Raw genomic sequence first — 21,457 nt, forward strand, 5'->3', positions numbered from 1 at the left:
GTGGAATTCTGTGTTTGGGTTACACCAGATGTAACGGGACCCCTGTCTTCCAGACAATTCCACTTCTGACTCATCAATCCACAGAACATTCTCCCAAGAGGTTTGAGGATCATCAAGGTGTGTTTTGGCAAAATTCAGACGAGCCTTAATGTTCTTCTGGGTTAGCAGTGGTTTTCGCCTCGCCACTCTTCCATGAATGCCACTTATGCCCAGTGTCTTTCTGATAGTGAAGTCATGAACAGTGACCTTTGTAGGTCCTTTGATGTTGTCCTTGGCTCTTTTGTGACTTGCTGGATGAGTAGTTGCTGTGCTCTTGGAGGAATTTTGGAAGGTTGGCCTCTTCTGGGAAAGTTCACTACTGTGCCGAGTTTTTCCATTTGCAGATAATGGCTCTAACTGTGGTTCTTTGGAGTCCCAGAGCCTTTGAAATAGCTTTGTAACCCTTCCCAGACTGATGTATTTCAATCACCTTCTTCATCATCATTTCTGGAATTTCTTTCAACTTTGCCATAGTGTGTTACTCGATAAGACCTTTTAACCAACTTCATGCTGTTGAAAAAGTTATATTTAAGTGTTGATTTGATTGAACAGGGTTTGCAGTAATCAGGCCTGATTGCGTCTAGTCCAGATGAACCCCGTTATGAACACAGTTTCATAGATTTGAGGAATTAGTAACTATGGGGGCAAATACATTTTCACGCAGGCCCAGTTGGTATTGGATAACCTTTTTTGCTTCAATAAATAACATCATAATTTAATAACTGTATTTGTGTTTACTCCGGTTGCCTTTGTTTTATATTAGATTTTTATTTATTTATTTCTGAAACAATTTAGTATGAGATATACCCAAAAACAGAAGAAGTCAGTATGGGACAAATACTTTCTCACAGTACTGTACACTTATTCAAGTAAAAAAAAAAAAAAAACTTGTCATGAATAAAGGGTTAAACCAAGCCAAGGTCTTTTGCTTTTGATTCTATTGATTCTTTCAAATCCGCCATACTAGTTTGGTCTAGCCAGAGGGTTTTGACCTTAATATTTAGAGTATGTCACAGTGTAGTCACACGCTCAGTACACTAACACAGCACATTTCAGAGCCCATCTGATTAAGTTGAACATTGAAATTATATAGCCAGATGTCAGATTGCATTTGGTTAAATAAGTCCATCTCACTCTCTGTTGTCCAGCGCTTCTATAGACTGAAGCAAAAGAAAGATCCTTCCTTTCTGAGTGTGTGTATGTATGTATCTCGCACTGAAATGTTTCAGAACTCTGAGGTGTTTTCTATCACAACATCACCAAACCTTGTCTCTTGGGTTGGTTTTAGACGGGCACTTTTCCAGGATGACCCAAATGTAAATTCCTGGTTGCGGAGCCTCTTAGAGTTTTGGAATCAGCAGAGAATCAGAAAACTCTCCCACCACTTATTAGGGTTTCTGGAAGTGTGCTAGAACATTCCTGCCTGTAAGCCGCAGATTCTGGACAACTACTAGAGGCCCTCCAGGAGCAATCCGTACATCACTGCATATTAACCCACACAGGAAAAAAACAACATTCCAGTCAAAGCTCTCACTCGGAATTAAATTATTTTCGCCAGATCACTGAGTAACTGAACACACAAAAGCCTAAGAGTTGGATTTTGGTTCTACAAATGTTAGTTTCATCAGTTCGTAGGTATTTCCACACCACTCTGAGTAGCATAGAAGTTTTAAATTAGATTTAATTGCAAATGCAAGTAGTGATTGATAGTCTCTCATTCCAGGATCCTCATAATGCGGTTTATAGATGATTATAAATCAGTATATAATGATGTTTAATGATGGGTCGAGTTTGTTTGAATAGTAATTTTATAAAATGTGTGGAGAGATGATTGACAGTTATAGCTAAAACAGCTGTCACTAGAAGAAAAGAGAGCTGCCAATAACAGCAGACTGTTCTACTCAGGTGTGTGTACATGTGTGTGTGTGTGCATGTGTGTGTGCACGTGCCTGTTTAAATTTGCATCTGCAGAAACTACTGTATAATAACTAATGACATTTCTATGATAAATATATGCTATTGTTAGTTTCATTTACAATCACAAGTGTTATAAAATGTGTTGTTTATAATGATTTCAGGGGAATCGAGTGAACCAACAGGTCATAGTGTGAGAAAAATAAATTTGTTACTGGTTTTAGACAGGGGCATTTTAGGACAGGACAGAAGATGTTTTTTAGTTACAATTTACACACCTATCATCCTGTTCAAAAGTTTACATCCCCCTGGCCCTTAATGTATCGTGTTGCCTTCTTGAGCATCAGTGATTGTTTGCACCTTCTGCAATAGTTTCTGAGTCCCTCAATTGTGAAAAGATGGATCTCGACATAAATAGCGACTGTTCGAAAGGAGTCAAATATGGAGAAGATGCTGGAAAACCAAAGCGTTCAAAGCTGTGTTACTATGAATGCAGACTTTAACACACTGAAAAAGTCACACTATTAGCATCACATAAATATATATAAATAAAATTGGTTTCACTCTGCCCACACTTAAATTTTTTTACTACATACTTTTGAATGTCCATGAAATAAAATAAAATATCAGATGCCATGAGTGTACCTTCTGCCATCATTTACACATTTGAATGGCCATGTAATACAAACCAATGTGATAACATGAAATTAAAAATGACCTTATATGGTCATAGGCATTGTTTCGACTCAGGACAGCTGTCATTTGCTGCTATTGTTAAGCAACTGTTCGACGCCATACACAACAGCACTTCACCTACGCGTGTTCCCTGAGAGTAGGCTAATGGTTAAGAGGCAGGAATTTGGCCAATAGTTGCTGTAAGCCTTTTATAAATGACCAATTTGTGTGCGAGAAGGCGGGAATTACAGTGGGGGGTTAAAGCAATGCAAATACGCGCACACATGATGCAGTATTAGACCATAAGCACATCATAATGAAACTAAAGCCGAATCCCGGACATTTTTAAGGGCCGAAAAAGAGGACATGTCTGGGAAAAAGAGGACGTATGGTCACCCTAACAAAAGCATTTCAAAGAACAATTTGTGTTCATTTCTACCAAATTAACTTTATTGCAAAAGTTATTTGCGCATGCACCAGGAGGTTGCTCATGTGAGCCGTGACTGTTAAGAGAGAACTAGAACTATAATCAAGCAGCTGTCTATATTGTGTTATGTCAAAAGATAAATTTCTTTGGTTTTACAAAATGTACCTGTAATCTGATTCCTTTGTTTTTTGGATTAGAGTTAGCAGTTTTTATGTTTCCTGATTACGTTACATGTATTCCATTACTCCCATGAACAACTATCACTAAATGATCGTTGATCATCCAGATAACAACATTCGGTATGTACACTTTTGAACTGGTTCATTTGTGTAAATTCAGGTATTATCGTGACTTGTCGACTGTATGTTATGTGAAATTCATGGAAGAACTAAAAAAAAAACACTAAATGCAATTTTTATGATCCCTCTTATTTATTTTTAAGTATGAACATTTTTCAGAGGCTTATGTAGACATATGACCTCAACTGTGTTATTGAACATCAAGTTGTATTGCATCATAACATGTAAGCGCCTGTCAGCATCCAGTATGAAAATCTGTTCTGGTATTATAATAGTTTACCATGGGAACAGGGTGGGGTGAATGTAGGGTGTAGGGTAGGAGGCATTTCTAATTTGCATATTCATAGGATGTGGGTTTTTTTCTGTGTGTGTAACCCTGCGTTCACTCTAGTGAACAACAATGTGGCAGGTAACTGTTCATTTTCTATGTATGTGCACAAGACAGAGCTACAACAGCACTTCAGCTTCAGACAAGTGGCACGTGAGTTGAGACATTCTCATAGCGGTAAAGTGACAAATCCAAATGATTGGCTCAAATGATTCCTCTAACCAAACATATGGCTCATGTGGTACAACATTTTTTCACCCCCGCTCTCACAACTTTAGTTCCTACCTGCAATTAGTTTCTATGTACTGCTTGACTTGGAAAAAAAATGGAAGAAAAACTTAGAATCATGTTTTCTTCTTATTCTGTCATATACAACCTCTCATTAAATGTATATAAAGATATTACGAAGAAAATTAAACCTTGGAAGGAAGCAGCAGAGATGACTGGTGTCTCTAGAGTGTTTTTTTTTATACTGGTACGGTTAGCTTGCGCTGCTAATCTGTTAACAAAACAAATCCAAAGCCTGGCATGTAACATGTAAATCAAACAACCAGCTTTCACTCTGATAAGTACATTATTTAATTCGTGTTTAACTAGAAGAAGATATATAAAGATATATAGGCATATGATGGTGCCTCTTGTAAGTGTGTACATAGCTAGTGCAGTTAGCTTACACTGCTAGTCTGCTAACAGAGCTAATGCAAAGTAATGTAAATCTATTAGAATGCATTTTAAATACATTTTAAAACGTGAGTGTTTATCAGAATTTTAGGTTTGTGACTAGTTTTTTTAGGTGCTACTACTAAGTGTTAACAACTTCATGTGTGTGTGTGTGTGTGTGTGTGTGTGTGTGTGTTTGTAGTAAGCTGAACTCAAAAGACACGATTTCAGTGGTTGGAATCCTAAAGTTGTATTGTGTTCACTCAATATTGAAATCTTCGGGAATTTAAGAAGTGACCTTTGTTATTCGGGGGTAGTAGTATCAAAACAAACATTTAGTATTAGAAGTGATAGATCTCTTCATATTGTGTAAAGATGTGTGGGCAGTGGCACGGCATTACCTCAAGGCTGGATCCTGAATTCATGTTACAGTCTGTGTGGAGTTTCACATGAACTCCCAACATTCGCGTAGGTTTCCTCCAGGTTCTCCGGTTTCTTCCCTTCCTCCCAAAAGCATGTTGGTATGGAGATCGGCATCGCTAAAATTACATCTAGGTGTGGATGAGGGTATGAATGTGTGGCCTGTAATGGACTGGTGACCCATTCGGGGTGTATCCCGGCCTCGAGACCCAGTATTCCCGGGATAGGCTTGGGATCCGTCGTGATCCTGACCAGGAAAATATGATATATAATTCATTCATCTAGCTTTGTATTGTGTGTGTGTGTGTGTGTGTGTGTGTGTGTGTGTGTGTGTGTGTTATTTGGATCAGAGAAGTCAGACAGCTATTTGATTGTCTTTGTTTTTGATGTGTGTCAGTGTCTTAAGCGGAAACCATGGGATATTTTTAGTTCTTTGGACGTGTGTCTGTGTGTGTGTGTCTCTCTGTGTGTCTCTGTGTGTGTGTATGTGTGTGTGTGTGTGTGTGTGTGTGTGTGTGTGTGTGTGTGTGTGTTGATACGAGTAAAATGTGAGACGTCTGTGTGTGATGGAGACTGCTGGAGAGCTTCAAATCACTCCCAGCTGCGGCATGCTTTGAAGCTGACACACTGTCCCCTCTCTTTCTCTCTCTCACACACACACACGCTTACACACACACACACACACATTTACACACACGTGCATTTTGTCTGTCTTTCTACAAAAAAAATCTTCTACTTCCACCTTTTACACTTTGTCTCTTTGTCGTTGTAGATCTAATTGTTGGTGCTTTTGGAGCTGACAAAGTCGGGGTGTACAGGTAAGACACACACACAAACACACACACACACACACACAACATATGTAATCCTATTTGACCAAGGAGAGTTGATGTAGTGCAGTAACATGCCTTCAACTCCATACACACATTCCATATCCCTCTCTCTCACTCTCTCTCTCTCTCTCTCTTACATACACACTCTCTCTCTCTCTCTCTCACACACACACTCATACACACATACACATACACACTCAGCATCATTACACAAACACTTCCACATGTTCTTCTCATCAGTGTGAGTGGCTCAGCAGTCAGAGTGTTTTTCATTGGAAAGAACAGTTTAGAGATCAGGGCTTCGCTGTTGACCTCGGTGTGTGTCAGTGTGTGTAATGGTGTGTGTGTTTAATGATGCAGCACTACCACATATGTGACCAGATGACCAATTTTGTTTTGTTTGTTTGTTTGTTTGTTTGTTTGTTTACGTTCTACTGAGAAAACCTTTAGTGGTCGTAGTTGAATACAGCCTTTGAATCCTGTGGCTTCTTTTTCTTTGATTTTGTTTCCCTGCTCACTTCCTGCCACAAAGCCACACACATACTCAATAACATGTCCGAAATCACACGTTTTTGCACACACACTGGTCTGGTGTGTCACACTTTAAGTGTTAAAACGATGAGCAGGCCTGGATTCCAGTTAGTTTGCATAAGGTAATGTTATCAAGGGGTGGCTGTGGTTCAGGTGGTAGAGCGGGTTGTCCACTAATCGTAGGGTTGGCGGTTCGATTCCCAGCCCACATTACTCCACATACCGAAGTGTTCTTGGGCAAGACACTGAACCCCAAGTTGCTCAAAATGGCCAGTTAGCGCCTTGCATGGCAGCTCTGCTACCATTGGTGTATGAGTTTGTGTGAGTGCACTTTGGAACCACTAAGGTTAAAAAAAAGTGCTATATAAGTGCAGACCATACCAACCCAGTGCTGAGTGCAAGCCTCCATACAGAGAGAAATACAGAAAGGGAGAGTTTACCAGCACTTTTTAACAGTCAGGGGTATAGCTGTAACTTTTAGGATGGAAGTCTTTCAGTTTTCTCCCTAGCATGATAACTTTTTTTTTTTTGTCTAATAGGCCAACCCTGAAGTTAGCATCACCCCAGTTCCCTTGACAAAAAACCAACAGGATTTTTCCATGGGCTTTTGGATTATTACAGAAAATAAGCCCTGTGACCCACAAAAGTTTATGATTCTTATTCATCAAGATAATCTTCACAAATGAACACAACTTTTATGATTTTTCAAGCCTAAGTACAATCGCCACAAGTAAAAAGTTAACTTCAACGTCACCACCGCTACGTTTTATAGCACTACAATTTGAAAAAACACTGCAATTGGAAAATACTAGAAATTGACCAATCTACAAGTTTGAAAGTTTTGCAAGAGCGTGAGTAGAAACACACCGAGGCTATAGTAGAGGAGTTTTCCTGTTCGACGTGATGATGTTTAATGTCCCCGACAACCTCTGTAGTCCCATTTAGGCACTTGATAGCAACCGTCTTTTTTAAGAAACGTAAAAGCTTAACAGAATCGCGAGTGGGGTATTACTGATGTGTTTTATGTTGTAGGATAAAACGTGAATATATCTTGAGGTTGTGTTCACCACAGAGCTTATTTCAGGCATTTAACAAAAAAAAAAAACATTTTAAAAAATCCCATTGACTTTGGGACGATGGTTTGGGACGATTTTGGGATGAAGTTGTTCTGCGGTTGTTGTGCCTGCTATCCAGTTTGAAAGCGTTATTAAAGATTAATGTCACTTTGTACAACCTTCAGAATGCATTTTTTCAGCTTTTCCTCGACAGAGCCGCATCAATTCAAAGAGACGGAAAGTAAATAAACACCTGACGGAAACGTTTTTACGCCTGCGCAGTATAGGGATGTAAGCGTTTTCAGACTTTTCAGTGTGGACGAGCAATTATTTGGAAAACGTTTGAAAACACCAGTGTAGACGGCGAGCGATTTAAAACGACAATGAAAGCCTACACCTGCCATAACGTAAGCGACAACAGGAACTAACTGGTTTCATGGACGTTCCACAACATTAAACGCAACTGTAAACAGATAAAAAGTCAGTCCGTTCAGGATTTTGCAGAATTTTTTGGGGATTATTCTGGCCAAAAATGCTTGATTTTGCTGCGGCTTGTTTCAAAATTTGCGATGCGACTTGTGGAGATTTTATGCTTTTTTGCAGAAAACTACTTGAATTGGCGAAATTGCAATTGGACGAAATTGTTTTGCGTGGTCTTTCGTAGTAAGGTTTGTTGGTAAATGAGAGCTTTTATCTATAATCATATTCTACGCATGTGAATCGAAGATGGATTTGGCTGAATGTATGTATGTGATGACGTCACATGACACGTCTTGGCCCAAATCTGCGGAAAATCTGCAGTAATTTTGAAAAATCGCAAGCTCCTCCGATATTGAAGAGTTTGCTTTATTTTGCGTTCAAAATCATGTAATCCTGGAGGGACTGAAAAGTTTCAGCTTATTTTGTTTTTGCTTATTTACTCACAGTAATATGAATTCATATGATGTGTCACTAGGATTTGGCTTGGTGTTACATTTCGTAGGCAACCAGGAGTCTTCGATTTGTCTTCACACATGAATCATTTTTTTATACGCTGTCTTACACACGGTACAACATAATGGTGTTGTAGAACTGACAAACATTATAAGCCCTTTAAAAAAAGAGAGATTCAGGTACAGAAAAAGACTGCGTGTCAGAAACTGATACATGTAATTTTTGTAATGTAATCATGTAATGTATTTTTTTTGTTGTGTTACACTTGATGGTATACTTTACAAAAGGGGGGGGGGGGGTAGCGTCTCCATGGGGAAACACCTTTTTGATGAGAGAGCTCAGAGACAGAGATGAATGGCCAGACTGGTCTGATCTGACAGGAAGGCTATGCTAACTCTTTAAAACCGTATTGAGCAGAAAAGCATCTCAGAAGAATCCGAGGCTGTATGTTTTCTCCATTTAGAACACATTTTCTGTTCATTCAGATGTAGACATAATCGGTTGCTTGCCTAATGTATATACATGGTGCCCATTAAAATTCCAGGAACACCTGATTTCCCAAATGCATTTTTGTCAATTTGCCATCAATCTAATTTTATAATGTTAAAATGTATATGTATGAGTTCATATGTGGGGAAAAAACATCTTCAAGCAGTAATGTTTGCTTTGCTTTGGATCTGTTTTCATGTGGATGTCAATGTCTTCAGAGCAAGACCTGTGGTTACAGTGGACGCTCAGCTCATCCTAACTCCCAAAATCCTCAACCCGGAGAACAAGACCTGCCTCATGCCCACCTCTAATACCATGGTTCCCTGGTAAGTGTCTCACCAAGACCAGCTAGATCCTAGATAGATTCCCCTAAGGTTTACTATATTACTGTACTGTGTGTGTGTGTGTGTGTGCTTTTTTCTGGGATATACACCGAGGGAGGTTAGGGGGTTTTCTACGTCCACATGAATGCAGCTGTTCTGGTTGAGTGGTGACACTGATTGTGTAAGGAAACTGAACGTTCTGCTTAAACACAGAACGTTACACACAAACCCACATTTATATGCAGCCTTTTTGTTTTCCCTCTTTGTGAATCGCTGTGGATTTCTTTGATGCTTGGGGTGTGTGTCTGTTAGGTCTGGCACCCACACACACACACTCACACCCACTCACACTGGGTATAAAGCAGTAGAAGATTTGGGAAAACAGACAACTAAGGTGTGGAATACTGTAATAACAAGAGAGTAGCCTATTAAAACAAATGTGCAGACTGTGCAGAGAGAGGACCATATGTATTAATTGCAGCCATTTTGATTGTTTTTTTTTTTGTGCCGGTGGGCGTGGCCTGTTTTGTGAGTGATGTATTAAGTATAGGCTTAAAATTAAACACATTATTTAAACATATGGCCGTCATGTAGGGCACGTTTTGTGCACATCTTTCCATCAGCAAGAAAACAGGCTTTAGTTCAAAATTGGGGAAAAGTCAGATTATTTATTATTATGTATAATTTTATTTTATCTCAGTCCAATTTAGATTTTCTTCTTTTTTTTTGAGACACCAGACCTGTAAAATGTAAAGCTCCAGTGTTCCTGTTTCCTTTCATGTTTATGGTTTTGTTTCATCTTCATCTGTGGAATCAAACCCTGCTGTGTGTGTGTGTGTGTGTGTGTGTGTGTGTGTATGTGTGTGTGTGTGTGTGTGTGTGTGTGTGTGTGAAGAGTTCAGGACGCCATGTCTAAGCACTGATAGCACAGTAATAGTCCAGCCTTTGCCTAAGGCATTTGAAAAAGTACTGTACAGACTGGACTGACACACACACACTCACACACACACACACACACACACACACACACTCACACACCTACACACACACCGGATGCTATTAAGTCGGAGTTGTATGCGGTAATTGTAGCTGGTGGATAGACTGCAAGTAAGGAAGAGTTCCTACAGGGTCAACGCACAGGTCAGGGGTCGTCCCCCGGGCGCTGGTGTGTGTTCGTGTGTGTGTGGTAATTACCATCCTCATGAGGAGCGTTCTTAACGAGGCTGACAGAGAAACATCATGAAGTTATTCAGCAGGGTTCTTTCCTTTGCTGAACAAATATATGCTGTCCCAACCCACACACACACACACACACACACACACACACAAATGCACGCATGTGATTTTGCTCATAGCATTACACACGTGACCGTAGCAGAGAGGTCATGGCAGGGTCGCCATGATTTCAGTCAGTGCTTGGAAACCACTGTCTTGTTGGTGTCCACGGAGACTCAAATGCAGTCTTGTGGGTAATGCATATTCATATTCATACATGGAGCACAACACCAGGTGGTTACGGATAATTAAAACTTACACGCTCGGTCCGAGGGTTGAATGTGCGTGACTGTGAGCTATTTCAGAATCGCACGCATTCGGCCCGTTTGGATGGAATTAGGAATTTGTAAGTGAAATTGCAGACTTGAATATCATTCAGATTTTTTAGAAATACGCACACTCACACGTAAGTGGAGATGGGAGGTGTGAGAATGTGTGTGTGTGTGTGTGTGTGTGTGTGGTTGCCACACGTCCCAGAACACACTGTACAAGCTGAAAAACTATTACTGATTATGTTAAACAGTTCAGTTATTACGGCCCTATGATTCTTGCAATGCAGGAACACAGACAGATTCAGACATAAACACAAAGTTCAGGTGGAAATGCACACAGGTTGGAGATTTTGAAACAATTTTCCCTAATAATTGACCTCAAATATGTGAACATTTACTTCTTTGCTATAGTTCTAGAAAACTAGAAAAAACATGTAAAATTCACTGCACAACAATATCTGTATAGATTTCCCTAGCCATGAGCCCAAAAATGTAGATCATGATAATCTCTCAATGATTTTGCTAGCCTTGTTATCTCACTTAGCACCATATCCTTTAACTCATATCAATCAGTTAGCAGCATAGCCTTTTTTCCCTTTTTTACTTCAGATCACTCAGTTAGCAGCATAGCCTTCATTACCTCAATAACTTGTTTATCAGCATAGGTTTTTTTTTTTTTTTTTTTACCTCAGACCACCCAGTTAGCAGTATAGCCTTCATTACCTTTAGTGACATTGGCTTTGTTTTTTTTTATTTTATTTCATTTTATTTTATTTTTTTTTATTACCTCAGGCCACTCAGTTAGCAGTATAACCTTCATTACCTCACTCGTTTAGCAGCATAGTCTTTTTTCTTTTTAATTCAGATCACTCAGTTAGCAGCATAGCCTTCATTACCTCCGATAACTTGGTTAGCAGCATAGCCTTTAGCACCTCAGATCACTCTGTTAGCAGCATAGCTTTCATTTCATCAGCTCAGTCAACACCATAGCTTTTGTTACCTCAAAAGCCTTTTGCACCATAACTTTGTTAGCATCAGAGCATTCATTACCTTAAAATATTTGGTTAGCACCACAGCCTTTATTACATCATATTTCTCAGTTAGCGTCATAGCATTCTTTACTCAGATCACAGGATTAATTCCACAGCCTTCATCACCTCAGATAACTCATTTAATAGAATAGCCTTCGTTACCTCTGATCACTCGGTCTGCAGCATCACTGAGTTAATGTTTTTCTACAGGAAAAACTGGTCATTTGAAAAGTCAAAGAAAACAAAAACAGGAAATAAAGAGTGAAGGGGGCAGGGGATGAATTGCATGAGGCCCTAGGTAATTTCTCATAGCGCCACCATTTTTAAATTCCTCCAAATTAATTGTGCGGCTCAGAGGATGGAGCCTTCCCGTGTCGATATCAGACATGATAACATATGTGCATGGTGGTTGTTGCAAATTAATATAATAAAGGAATGAAGGTACAGTACAGGCTGCAGAACAATCTTACGGCATGAAAAACAAACCACTTCAAAACGTTCTTAGAAATTGAAATGGTACATTTGGCTGAATTGGTGGATGCGATGGATGATTATTTTTCACAAGCAAATTTCACCATGTAAGAGTTAGTATTACATAAGCGAATTGGGAGCACACACTTAAACCATACTAATGGTTGAAGAAACATTATTAGGGTGGTTTTTACAATTTAACCAAGTATTTGACCTACGTATGTGTGTTTTGCCAGTAGTCATATATCATGGCAGTGGAGTGAAATGGCTTTGGCCAACAATAACTAGTTTAACCTTTAAACTTTCGGGATTTCTGAACTAGTACTCGATTACCAAGAGTATCATCATGTACCCAGGGCAGGAAGAGGAAGTGATTAATGAAAGTGGAATAGGATGTTAGTCTCATGGAGCTCACATAGAGGACAGTTATTAAAAGACTATTAGGAACTAACAAAGGGTCGTATTCAAAGTCTGCGACTTTGTCCATAAGTCACATTAATATTTATGAGAGGGAAAGTTATATGTATTCAGAATTGGTTTATACGACTGCCGCAGTTGATTTTCTGGGCACCCCTTTAAGATTATGCAAATCACCTAGTTCACTCCTCCAAGGATGCCAGATTTTTCTTGAGTATGAATGTCCGAGACAGGGTTTTTAATAACATTTAGACTACTGCCTTCACATACAAGCACTTATCTTTAACCCTGAAAAAAATTGGGGGATAGAAAGTGTAGAGTTTTCTGTGAGAAACCAATGGCATTTATTTATTTGTTTGTTGTCAAATGTCATAACATTACATAAAAGTAATTAATCCCAATTTGCATCCCATCAATATTGAACAATATTTCTTCCATCATCATCATTCAGCAGCTTGATCCAGCACATCCTATTATTCGGCAAGTTCTTTATTTTATATCATGCTTATGGAGGCCATGGAATTGTAATTGTCATAATTAGGGATCTCACATTTAACACAAATGCAGTCTTATCCATGTCTGCTTATGCTCTCTTTCAGTCTGAGAGTGGACGTCTGTGCTAAAGTCTCTGGTATTGGAATCCCAGACAGCGTTGGTAAGTCAAATTTGGTAAATCATTACTGGTGTATACCTTATATTTCTGATTACAAAAGAGTATTTTTTGTCTCTAGCAGCTGCTGTGACTTACAATTCAGTTAATTAAAAGGAATTTAAAAGCACTTTACATCAAAATATGTTCATTTGGTTGTTTCTATAATGGGTTATTGGTTTGTTATCTGGAAAATATGGCACATATGCTATGAAAAAAATAATTTCCGTTACATTTGAGACCTTGTTTAGGTTTGTTCTTTTTCAAACATTTTTCATTGAATACATGCGAGTGAAAGCAAATGATATATGATATATTAATTATTATTTAATTTTCACCAGACATCAGTATTAACTAAAGAAATCCGGAAATATAAAGAATTTCATCTGGTTCCTTGCCTTACCTTGCCTTGGAGAACTGCTTTTTCTTAGTGTGTTCAATACTTTTTTCCTGTGTCATTCCACTTTATTACACATAACTTTATTTATGGACTTTAATGTTGTGAATTCTTTAAATTTCCAGATTTCTTGAGTTAATACTGATGTCTGGTGAAAATTTCATTGTGAATAGCCTCATTGGAAATATATTTAATGAAAAAAATGTTGATGTGTTCAAAACTTTCCCCCACTGTTTATCTACGCTTATTAATATTATAAGAGACAGTGGATTATAACATATTTGGTTCCAGAATTGAATATAATAGAATACAGATTATCATAAACACAGTTTGTTGATGATTCTGCCTTTATTTCTACACTAACTACATATACAATATTAATAAGAAACCTCAAATTTCTCTCAGCTCTGAACATGGAGCTGCAGTTAGACTCACTAAAGCAGCGAGGTGCCGTGAAGCGGGTTCTGTTCCTCGACTCACATCAGCACCACCGCTCGCTGCAGATGCGTCTGGGCCAGCGAGATCGGCACAGATGCTTGAACCACACCATCTACCTGAGAGTAAGCAAATCTGGCCCTTTCAGTTTCATCATGCCATCTTGTCTCATAAGTTTGACTTCCATAACTCCTCTTTAATCCCCTCTTCAAAACTGTATTTTTTCTGCATCTTTTTGTGGAAAACTACCTGAATTGGCGAAATTTCAAGCAGAGGATTCTTCTTTTAAACTACTTCCAGTGAAAACACATATGTAATCACTTACTATAATTAAAAAGTATACCACAGACAACAGTCAATACACATTTTTATTACTTTTCTGACCTCAAGAACCATTGGGCTCTCTAATATATAATATCTAATATATATTTATATATAAAAGGAGAATCCTAAAAAAAAAAATGAAGAATAAAATTTCAACATTCCAGTTCAAATATGAATCTGTGAAATTCATTAACATAAAATGTAAAAAACATACTTTTCATTTTTAAAGTGCCCTTTGTTTTATATGGTTTTATGTTAATCTGTACTCTTTTGCAGTTTAACAGAACACAAGCTATTCCTCAATTTTACAGCATGCCAACAATGCATTAACTTAACAGAATGCAGACATATTGACAGGATCCATCATCATCATAACAAAATGCAGCCAATGCATCAACGAATGCAAACAATGCATCCATGTTACAGAATGCAACCTATGTATCACCTTCGCACATGCAAATGCAATCAATGCATTAACTCAGAACAGATAACTGAAGAATCCGTGAAAACCAAAGTTCAATTTCTTACATTCATGTGGTTGTACTCATGTTCAGTGCACGAGAATCGAACAGGGCTTTAGCTGAATGCACGAATGATGTCACACGGCATGTCTTGGCCCGAATCTGTGGAAAATCTGCGGTAATTTATAAAAAATTGCAAGCTCCTCTGGATATCGCGGATTTTACTTGATTTTGCATGAATTTCTGTGATTGCAAAATCAAGCAAAATTCTGGAGGAACTAATTTACAAAGTAGCTTACTCTGTATATTCTGTCTTTTAAAACCAATAGGAATCAATTGGAAAATTATTTGTATTAATGTCCTTCACACATTTTATATATTCTGACAAAGAAAAAATTTATTTAAAAAGAACTTTAGATACTAGCACATCATCATAACTGAACTTCCTTTTCAGTCCCAAGCAGTCTGCCTTGACCGTACCACTTCATAAGGGCTTTTACACCGCAATAAATATTTTGCAGAGCTCATTTAGTAGGCAGTTCTTGGCACAGGTCACAGTTTCTTGATGAGGTACAATAAATGGAACATTAATATCAGGCACACCATAGCACACACAGTAGTTTTTTTGTTTTTTGTTTTTTTTTTGCTAAGCCTCCCGACATACAGACATCTGGCACTGAGTTTTTTGTCAGTTTCCGCAGCAATAAGTATAGCCAGTAATATAGTATACAAAGTGCACCTTTATGTATAAAATGGCCAATAATGATGATGATTATTATTGTTACTATCATCATCATCATTATCATATGGGAACCTAGCATTCATTTGGTTTCAGATCTGTCTAGAATACCCAGATGTAGTTACCATCATGCGAAGCTCTGCATCACAAATTGTATTCCATACATTTTAGAGTGTCTTCAAAATGACCACAAGAGTCCAAATAAGCCTGAAATATTTTAATATGTGTTTATTTGAAGGACACAGAACCATGGGAAAGGGTTTTATGGGCCAAGCCAAGCAGCTTGTAGTATTGCTGTGAAAAGTGAAATATTTCTAGCTTTGATCCGTGAGACTACACACTGAACCAGGAACAGATTCTCATTATTGATGATGGCAGGGGTTAATGAGTTAAGGAGAAAAAATTGGAATTTTGTGATTGACTGATATGGACTCTGGGAAAGTAGACTTTTAGCCAAATCAGACAGAAATCACACTCTTATCAAATGAAGATTGCTTCATTACTGAGATGCTTGGTCAGTTTGTTGAGGGTGTGTGTGTGTTTGTGTGTGTGTGTGTGTGTGTGTGTGTGTGTAGAGGAAGTCACTAATGATTAATCCCAGAACCCAGCCTTCTGTTAATCTGATATAACCCGCTTTCATTACTGTATCACCATGAGACTGCAATGGAACATTTCCCTATGGATCAGAGTACACACACACACACACACACACACACACACACACACACACACACACACGCACAACACCCCAACTCCCTAAACTTAATTAAAGGGTTTTATTTGTTGTCCTTGGCTCTGCAGCACAGAGGCATTTATTAAACCATTTTATCTGATTTCTTTAAAATTCCAAGCACATACTGTGATGTCAGAGGATGATAGGAACAGAGCAGGAAGGAGAGTGAGGGGAGGAAAACTGATGCATTTGAGATCTCATGTAACACACACACTACATACAACAGTGCATTGTACACTATTTAGTTCTCTGTCCATTAGAAACATCTTCAGAACACATGGCAGCAGATGTTGTAATATACTGTGTATTATGTAATATCATGAAAAGAATAACAGAACTGATTGTTATTTTTGTCAAAAATTGTCATCCTATTTCATTTTAAAATCTTAATTTGAAAAAGTCCTATTGATTCCTTAAACTCTAACCACTCAAATACCTGTTTCACGATACGATTTCTTCTGAAACTATATATAATGTACTGCAAATGTGTCGACATTAAATGTACTAAATTAAAATCCATTATAGGACATTGATGTAGAATTCTCGATTCTGATTGGTCAGAATGTGTTGATTAATTTTCTGTAACAGCAGCTGTGAGAGTAGCTGCATTTCTAATACGTTATCATTTCTATAGTAACAGCTTACGCAGAGATGCTCTACATGAACAGATTTTGAAAAGTGTGTAATTCTTGATATGGTCAAATTTTTCTGTTAAGGACATATTTATATATTTTTGGATGGAGTTTTCCATCACAGCTTTTTCAGTTTCTTTTTAACATGACAAGCTGCATTTTTAATTTTATTACCTTCGAGAGAGAGAGAAAAGAGACGCTGGAGAGAAAAACTACTGTTGCTGATAGCTGCTATAACAGAAGTGATATCAGGAATTAACTTGTTTAGATAGATAGATAGATGTTCCACAGCATGAAATTGTAAATGGATTTTTATTTTTTTTTAATATGACGTGTTCTAATAGAAAAGAAGAAATTGATAGAGTTATAACAAATTAACCTTTTCTCACAGTACACTGTGTCTTCACATCCGAGTCTCACAGGAAGAGCAATGGATTGCCGATACTATTGTAACTCTGGTGGTTGTGTGAGTAGTGGTGGGATTGTACAGACAAGCCACAAGAGAAGACAAATCTAGCAGACTGGCATAAAGTTGGCTTGACATTTGACGTTCGATATTCGCAGATATGCACAAATTAAGGGACCCTCTCTAAAGTTACATACGACAGTGGTATACACATTTCTAACTTCAATAGCATTTGAAGGGAATCACTTACAGTCATAAAGGCAACTGTAAAGTGTTCATTTACAATCGGCAACAAATCTCATTTCAAGCAGCGTAAGCCCTACATGGAACGCCAGTTTGGACTAGCAACTTCCTGTTTACACTTGCATGCGCATGCCTAGTGTGCTTGAATGGTCATGTGACATGCGTTTTCAGTCGTGTAGTGTGTACGGATATCGTTTCTGAAGATCGTTATGCCATTTTTAAAACAAAAACGCACTAGTGTAAATAGGGCCTAAAGTTTTGTTGATAGGAAAACAATGTTTACAACTGCCACAATAAAATTATAATTTAAACCTAGCAGGCTAGGTAAAAAAAAAAAAATTTAATATTTATGAAAATATTCTGTACATTCTTAAAGCCCTGACTGTCTATTTTCATATGACCCATTAAGCACTACTGTGGAGTGTGACATCACAGATATATTTAATGGAGAACACAAAATAGATGGAAATTTGGCTGCTGGTAAAAAGAGTTCAATCATGGCAGTAGAGTTACTAGGAGACGTCTTGCACAAAATAATATTTTTTTGTTGGTGTTTTTCTTCAGAATGAGACGGAATTTAGAGATAAGCTGAGTCCTATCAGTGTAGCTCTGAACTACAGTCTGGATCAGACGTCTCCTTTATCTGGCCTCCAGCTACGACCCATACTGGATCACTACAGCATGACCTTGCACCGTGAACAGGTGTGTGTGTGAGTGTGTGTGTCTAAATGAGCTTATATCAGAAGACATCACTAAAATACAAGACGAATGTATATGTTATTGTACAACAGCAATTAGAGACTTGTTTGTCCTTGTTCTTGCTCTCAGGCGAACATCTTGTTGGACTGTGGAGAGGACAACATGTGTGTCCCAGATCTTGAGCTCTTCGCTAAAATGTGAGTCCATCTTGTCCGTGTGTGTGCCCGAAAGTGAACGTTTTCCTGTTTATTTGAGTTCTTTGAAGAGCTGAGCTGTACTCGTGTCGTTTATGTTGTGTGGAGTTGATCGAGGCCATGTTTTATCTGGATGTTCAAAGATAGTGTGTTGTAGGGTTTTTCCCTACATTACCTCACATTAAAAGCTTTAAAGCGTTTTTTTTTTTTTTTTTTTAAACCTATGAAAGCTTTTACCATTTGCAATGAAAACATTTAAATAGTGTTAAGTATTTCATTTATTTTTCTACTTGCCAACTGTAGGGACCGGACAGAGCTGGCCATTGGTGATGAAAACCCACTGATGCTTACCATCATGGCAGCCAATCATGGAGAAGGCGCATATGAGGCGGAGCTTGTGGTGCATCTCCCACCAGAGGCGGACTACAATGGCATGGAGCGCCGACGGGAGGTAAACCACATTACCCACAATGTAATTCTCATTACATTTTATCAAGATTATACAAGGCAGTGATTCTGCTCTTTAATCTGTGTAGAATCTCTTAGTTTTCAGTGTAATGGGGAGATTCTGTGCTCCCTGTCATAAATGTCATGATTCCCTGTCATGATTTTGATTATATTCATATATTCATTTCGGTTAGATTTTTTTTAAACAGCAACAACGGCTTTCTTTGTATTTTTGTAATGGAAAAAAAGACCAGATTTAGATTATATACAGTATATTAGCTCAGTTTGTGATCTTTTGAAATAGATTTAATGGCTATGAACATTATCATGTTCAATTTGCAGATTATTAGAGGATGATTATGGTAACCAGAGCAGAATTACTAAATCTGCATGCTAAGCCGATAAACAAAATCGTGGTTGTTAGGATATATTTTGATAGCACTGTCTACAATTCACGTGCATATGTTCCAAAATGTCCATCAGCTGTAAAATACCAAGAGAAGCGGATTTACAGTTAGTGACACTAACAAAATTCCATGAAAGGCAATGCGCAAAGAAAGCTGAAAACAACAAAACGAGGACTAAACGGTGAATGAGCATCTCGTAACTGCGGAGTGTGCTAAATCTTCCAGTAATGCAGCTCAGCCACTGCAACTCGTCAGCTTCCATTAATACACACTAACTCGAACTCCTTTTTTTGAGGGAGCCATTACTTTTTTCTACAATTGAATGGCTATGGCTAATCCTTTTGGTCTTAATTCATGATGAGTCTTTATTGGTCACGTAGACGTTACAGCACAGAGAAATTATTATCTTCGCATACCCCAGCATGTCAGGGTCAGAGTGCAGCATCAGCTATGATACAGCACCCCTGGAGCAGAGAGGGTTAAGGGCCTTGCTCAAGGGCCCAACAGAGGCAGCTTGGCAGTGCTGGGGCTTGAACCCCCAACCTTCCCATCAGTAACCCAGAGCCTTAACCACCAAGCCAACACTGCCCCCAGTTTATGGATTTATTATGGATTGCTTTCTTTGGAGTTAATAATATGGGACAACTGAGTTTAATCGGTCCATAAAGCATTTTACGGATTGGGATTTTTGTGGGGGGTTTTTTTCCCAAATTTGCAATACAATTTGCAGAGGGTTTTTTTTGCAGAAAATTACTTGAGATTGCAATTTAACGAAATTGTTTTGCACAGTCTTTCACATTGATGTTTGTTGGTAAATGAGACCTTTTAGCTGTACTCATGTTCGACTTTGCATTCATTTCTGCGATCGCTAAATTCTGGAGAGACTGTTTAATAAAATGTTTATTAAATTTGTGCGTGAAATGAAAGTAATTAATCGTTTTAAACTTGACAGTGTATTTTGTATACAAAATTGCTGTAAGTCTTGACTATTATACAATTTGAAGTCAATCAATCGAGTTGTGATCAAATTAGTGAGTCTCCTTATATGGAAATTTACATAACTCCAGGAGCTCACATAGGATACGAACGAGTTTTTCCCGAAATAACTAGCTTTTCATAAATACCAAATTTCTAATGTGATTGCTCCTGAGAATGATTTACGAATAAATTTGTTCGTTTTAATAAATGAGGCCCAAATTCAGTAAATTCTAGTGGACGTATACAATTTGCAATTGTATGTTGTGATTTAACAGTGTGGTTTTGTGTGAGACTAAATATTCAGTTCAGTCCTTTGAACTTAGTCCGATTAATACGACTCATTCTTTGAGTTCTCTTCATTGTTGTTGTCTATTTTGGGCCCTCCATTCCATCCTAGAGTTTAGATTATTTTTCTGCCATTTAGTTTGTTTGCTCTCTGAGGAACTGTATTAACTTCAGTACAATAGCTTAGTTTTACGTTTACGATGATGCTTGTTTGAAGAGGGCTTGTGGAACATCCATTTTGCTGTGTTTAGTCCGAATGCTTTGCATGTTCCAATCTGCTACCCATTTCTGCCAGAAAACTAAAAACACAAACATGGAGTAACAAGCCTGGAATGAGCTGAATGTTGATTTAATTACAGCTAACATTCTTTATCAAGCCACAAATGTACAATGCATCAAGATGCATTGCACACAGCATGGGATTTTCCACCATGGCACATGGAACCGAGGGATTCATGCAATCTACATGAATACTGATATAATAGTTCTCTCTATCCAGAACTAAACAGACTATTAAGATCACAATCTTTACTACACTCTTTCACTGTGTTATTAGTTTAGCAGGCGTGGTCTCTCTCTGGTAATTGCAGCACATGTTAGAGAGTGGCTTGTAATGTGATTAACATGACTGCATCAGGCTGTGTTCCCTTGGGAACGTTTCTGTTTGGCCGAGAGGAAGCAGTTGCCAGCAGTGGAGATGTATGGTGAGACAAAGGTGCAGAGGAAGAGAGAGAGAGATGATTGAGAGAGTGGGAAAGAGATGACAGGATGGGAGGCCTCAGAGATGTACTATGTTATTGCCATTACTGAATTCATCACACTCGTGTTCTCTCTCCATATTTCCTTTCTTCCTCCCACGGCTCTTCACCGCACGCCACAGGGTCCCTTATCTGTGACTTTAAATAGAACAGCTTATTTAGTTTGTGCCTGGTTTTGTGTTTACTCATACTGCGCTACGGGAGGATATGATGCTAAGCCTAATATTATAGGAATACTCCTGTGGCGGGTTTTTTTTGTGTTGTATTTTTTAACTAAT

The 21,457-nt window shown here is 38.2% G+C and overlaps 1 protein-coding gene across 1 annotated transcript in view; it reads left to right on the forward strand.

Moving 5' to 3' along the window:
* Positions 1-21,457, forward strand: part of itga8 (integrin, alpha 8) — a 109,384-nt gene that overhangs the window by 51,766 nt on the left and 36,161 nt on the right. The window contains exons 14-20 of the mRNA XM_053611348.1: positions 5,535-5,580; positions 8,822-8,929; positions 12,992-13,047; positions 13,844-13,998; positions 17,976-18,113; positions 18,240-18,307; positions 18,608-18,755. Of these exons, the coding sequence (XP_053467323.1) occupies positions 5,535-5,580; positions 8,822-8,929; positions 12,992-13,047; positions 13,844-13,998; positions 17,976-18,113; positions 18,240-18,307; positions 18,608-18,755 (719 nt within the window). The remainder of the gene's footprint in view (positions 1-5,534; positions 5,581-8,821; positions 8,930-12,991; positions 13,048-13,843; positions 13,999-17,975; positions 18,114-18,239; positions 18,308-18,607; positions 18,756-21,457) is intronic.

The sequence above is a fragment of the Ictalurus furcatus genome, chromosome 23 (genome assembly GCF_023375685.1).
Source record: "Ictalurus furcatus strain D&B chromosome 23, Billie_1.0, whole genome shotgun sequence".
Taxonomy (NCBI): domain Eukaryota; kingdom Metazoa; phylum Chordata; class Actinopteri; order Siluriformes; family Ictaluridae; genus Ictalurus; species Ictalurus furcatus.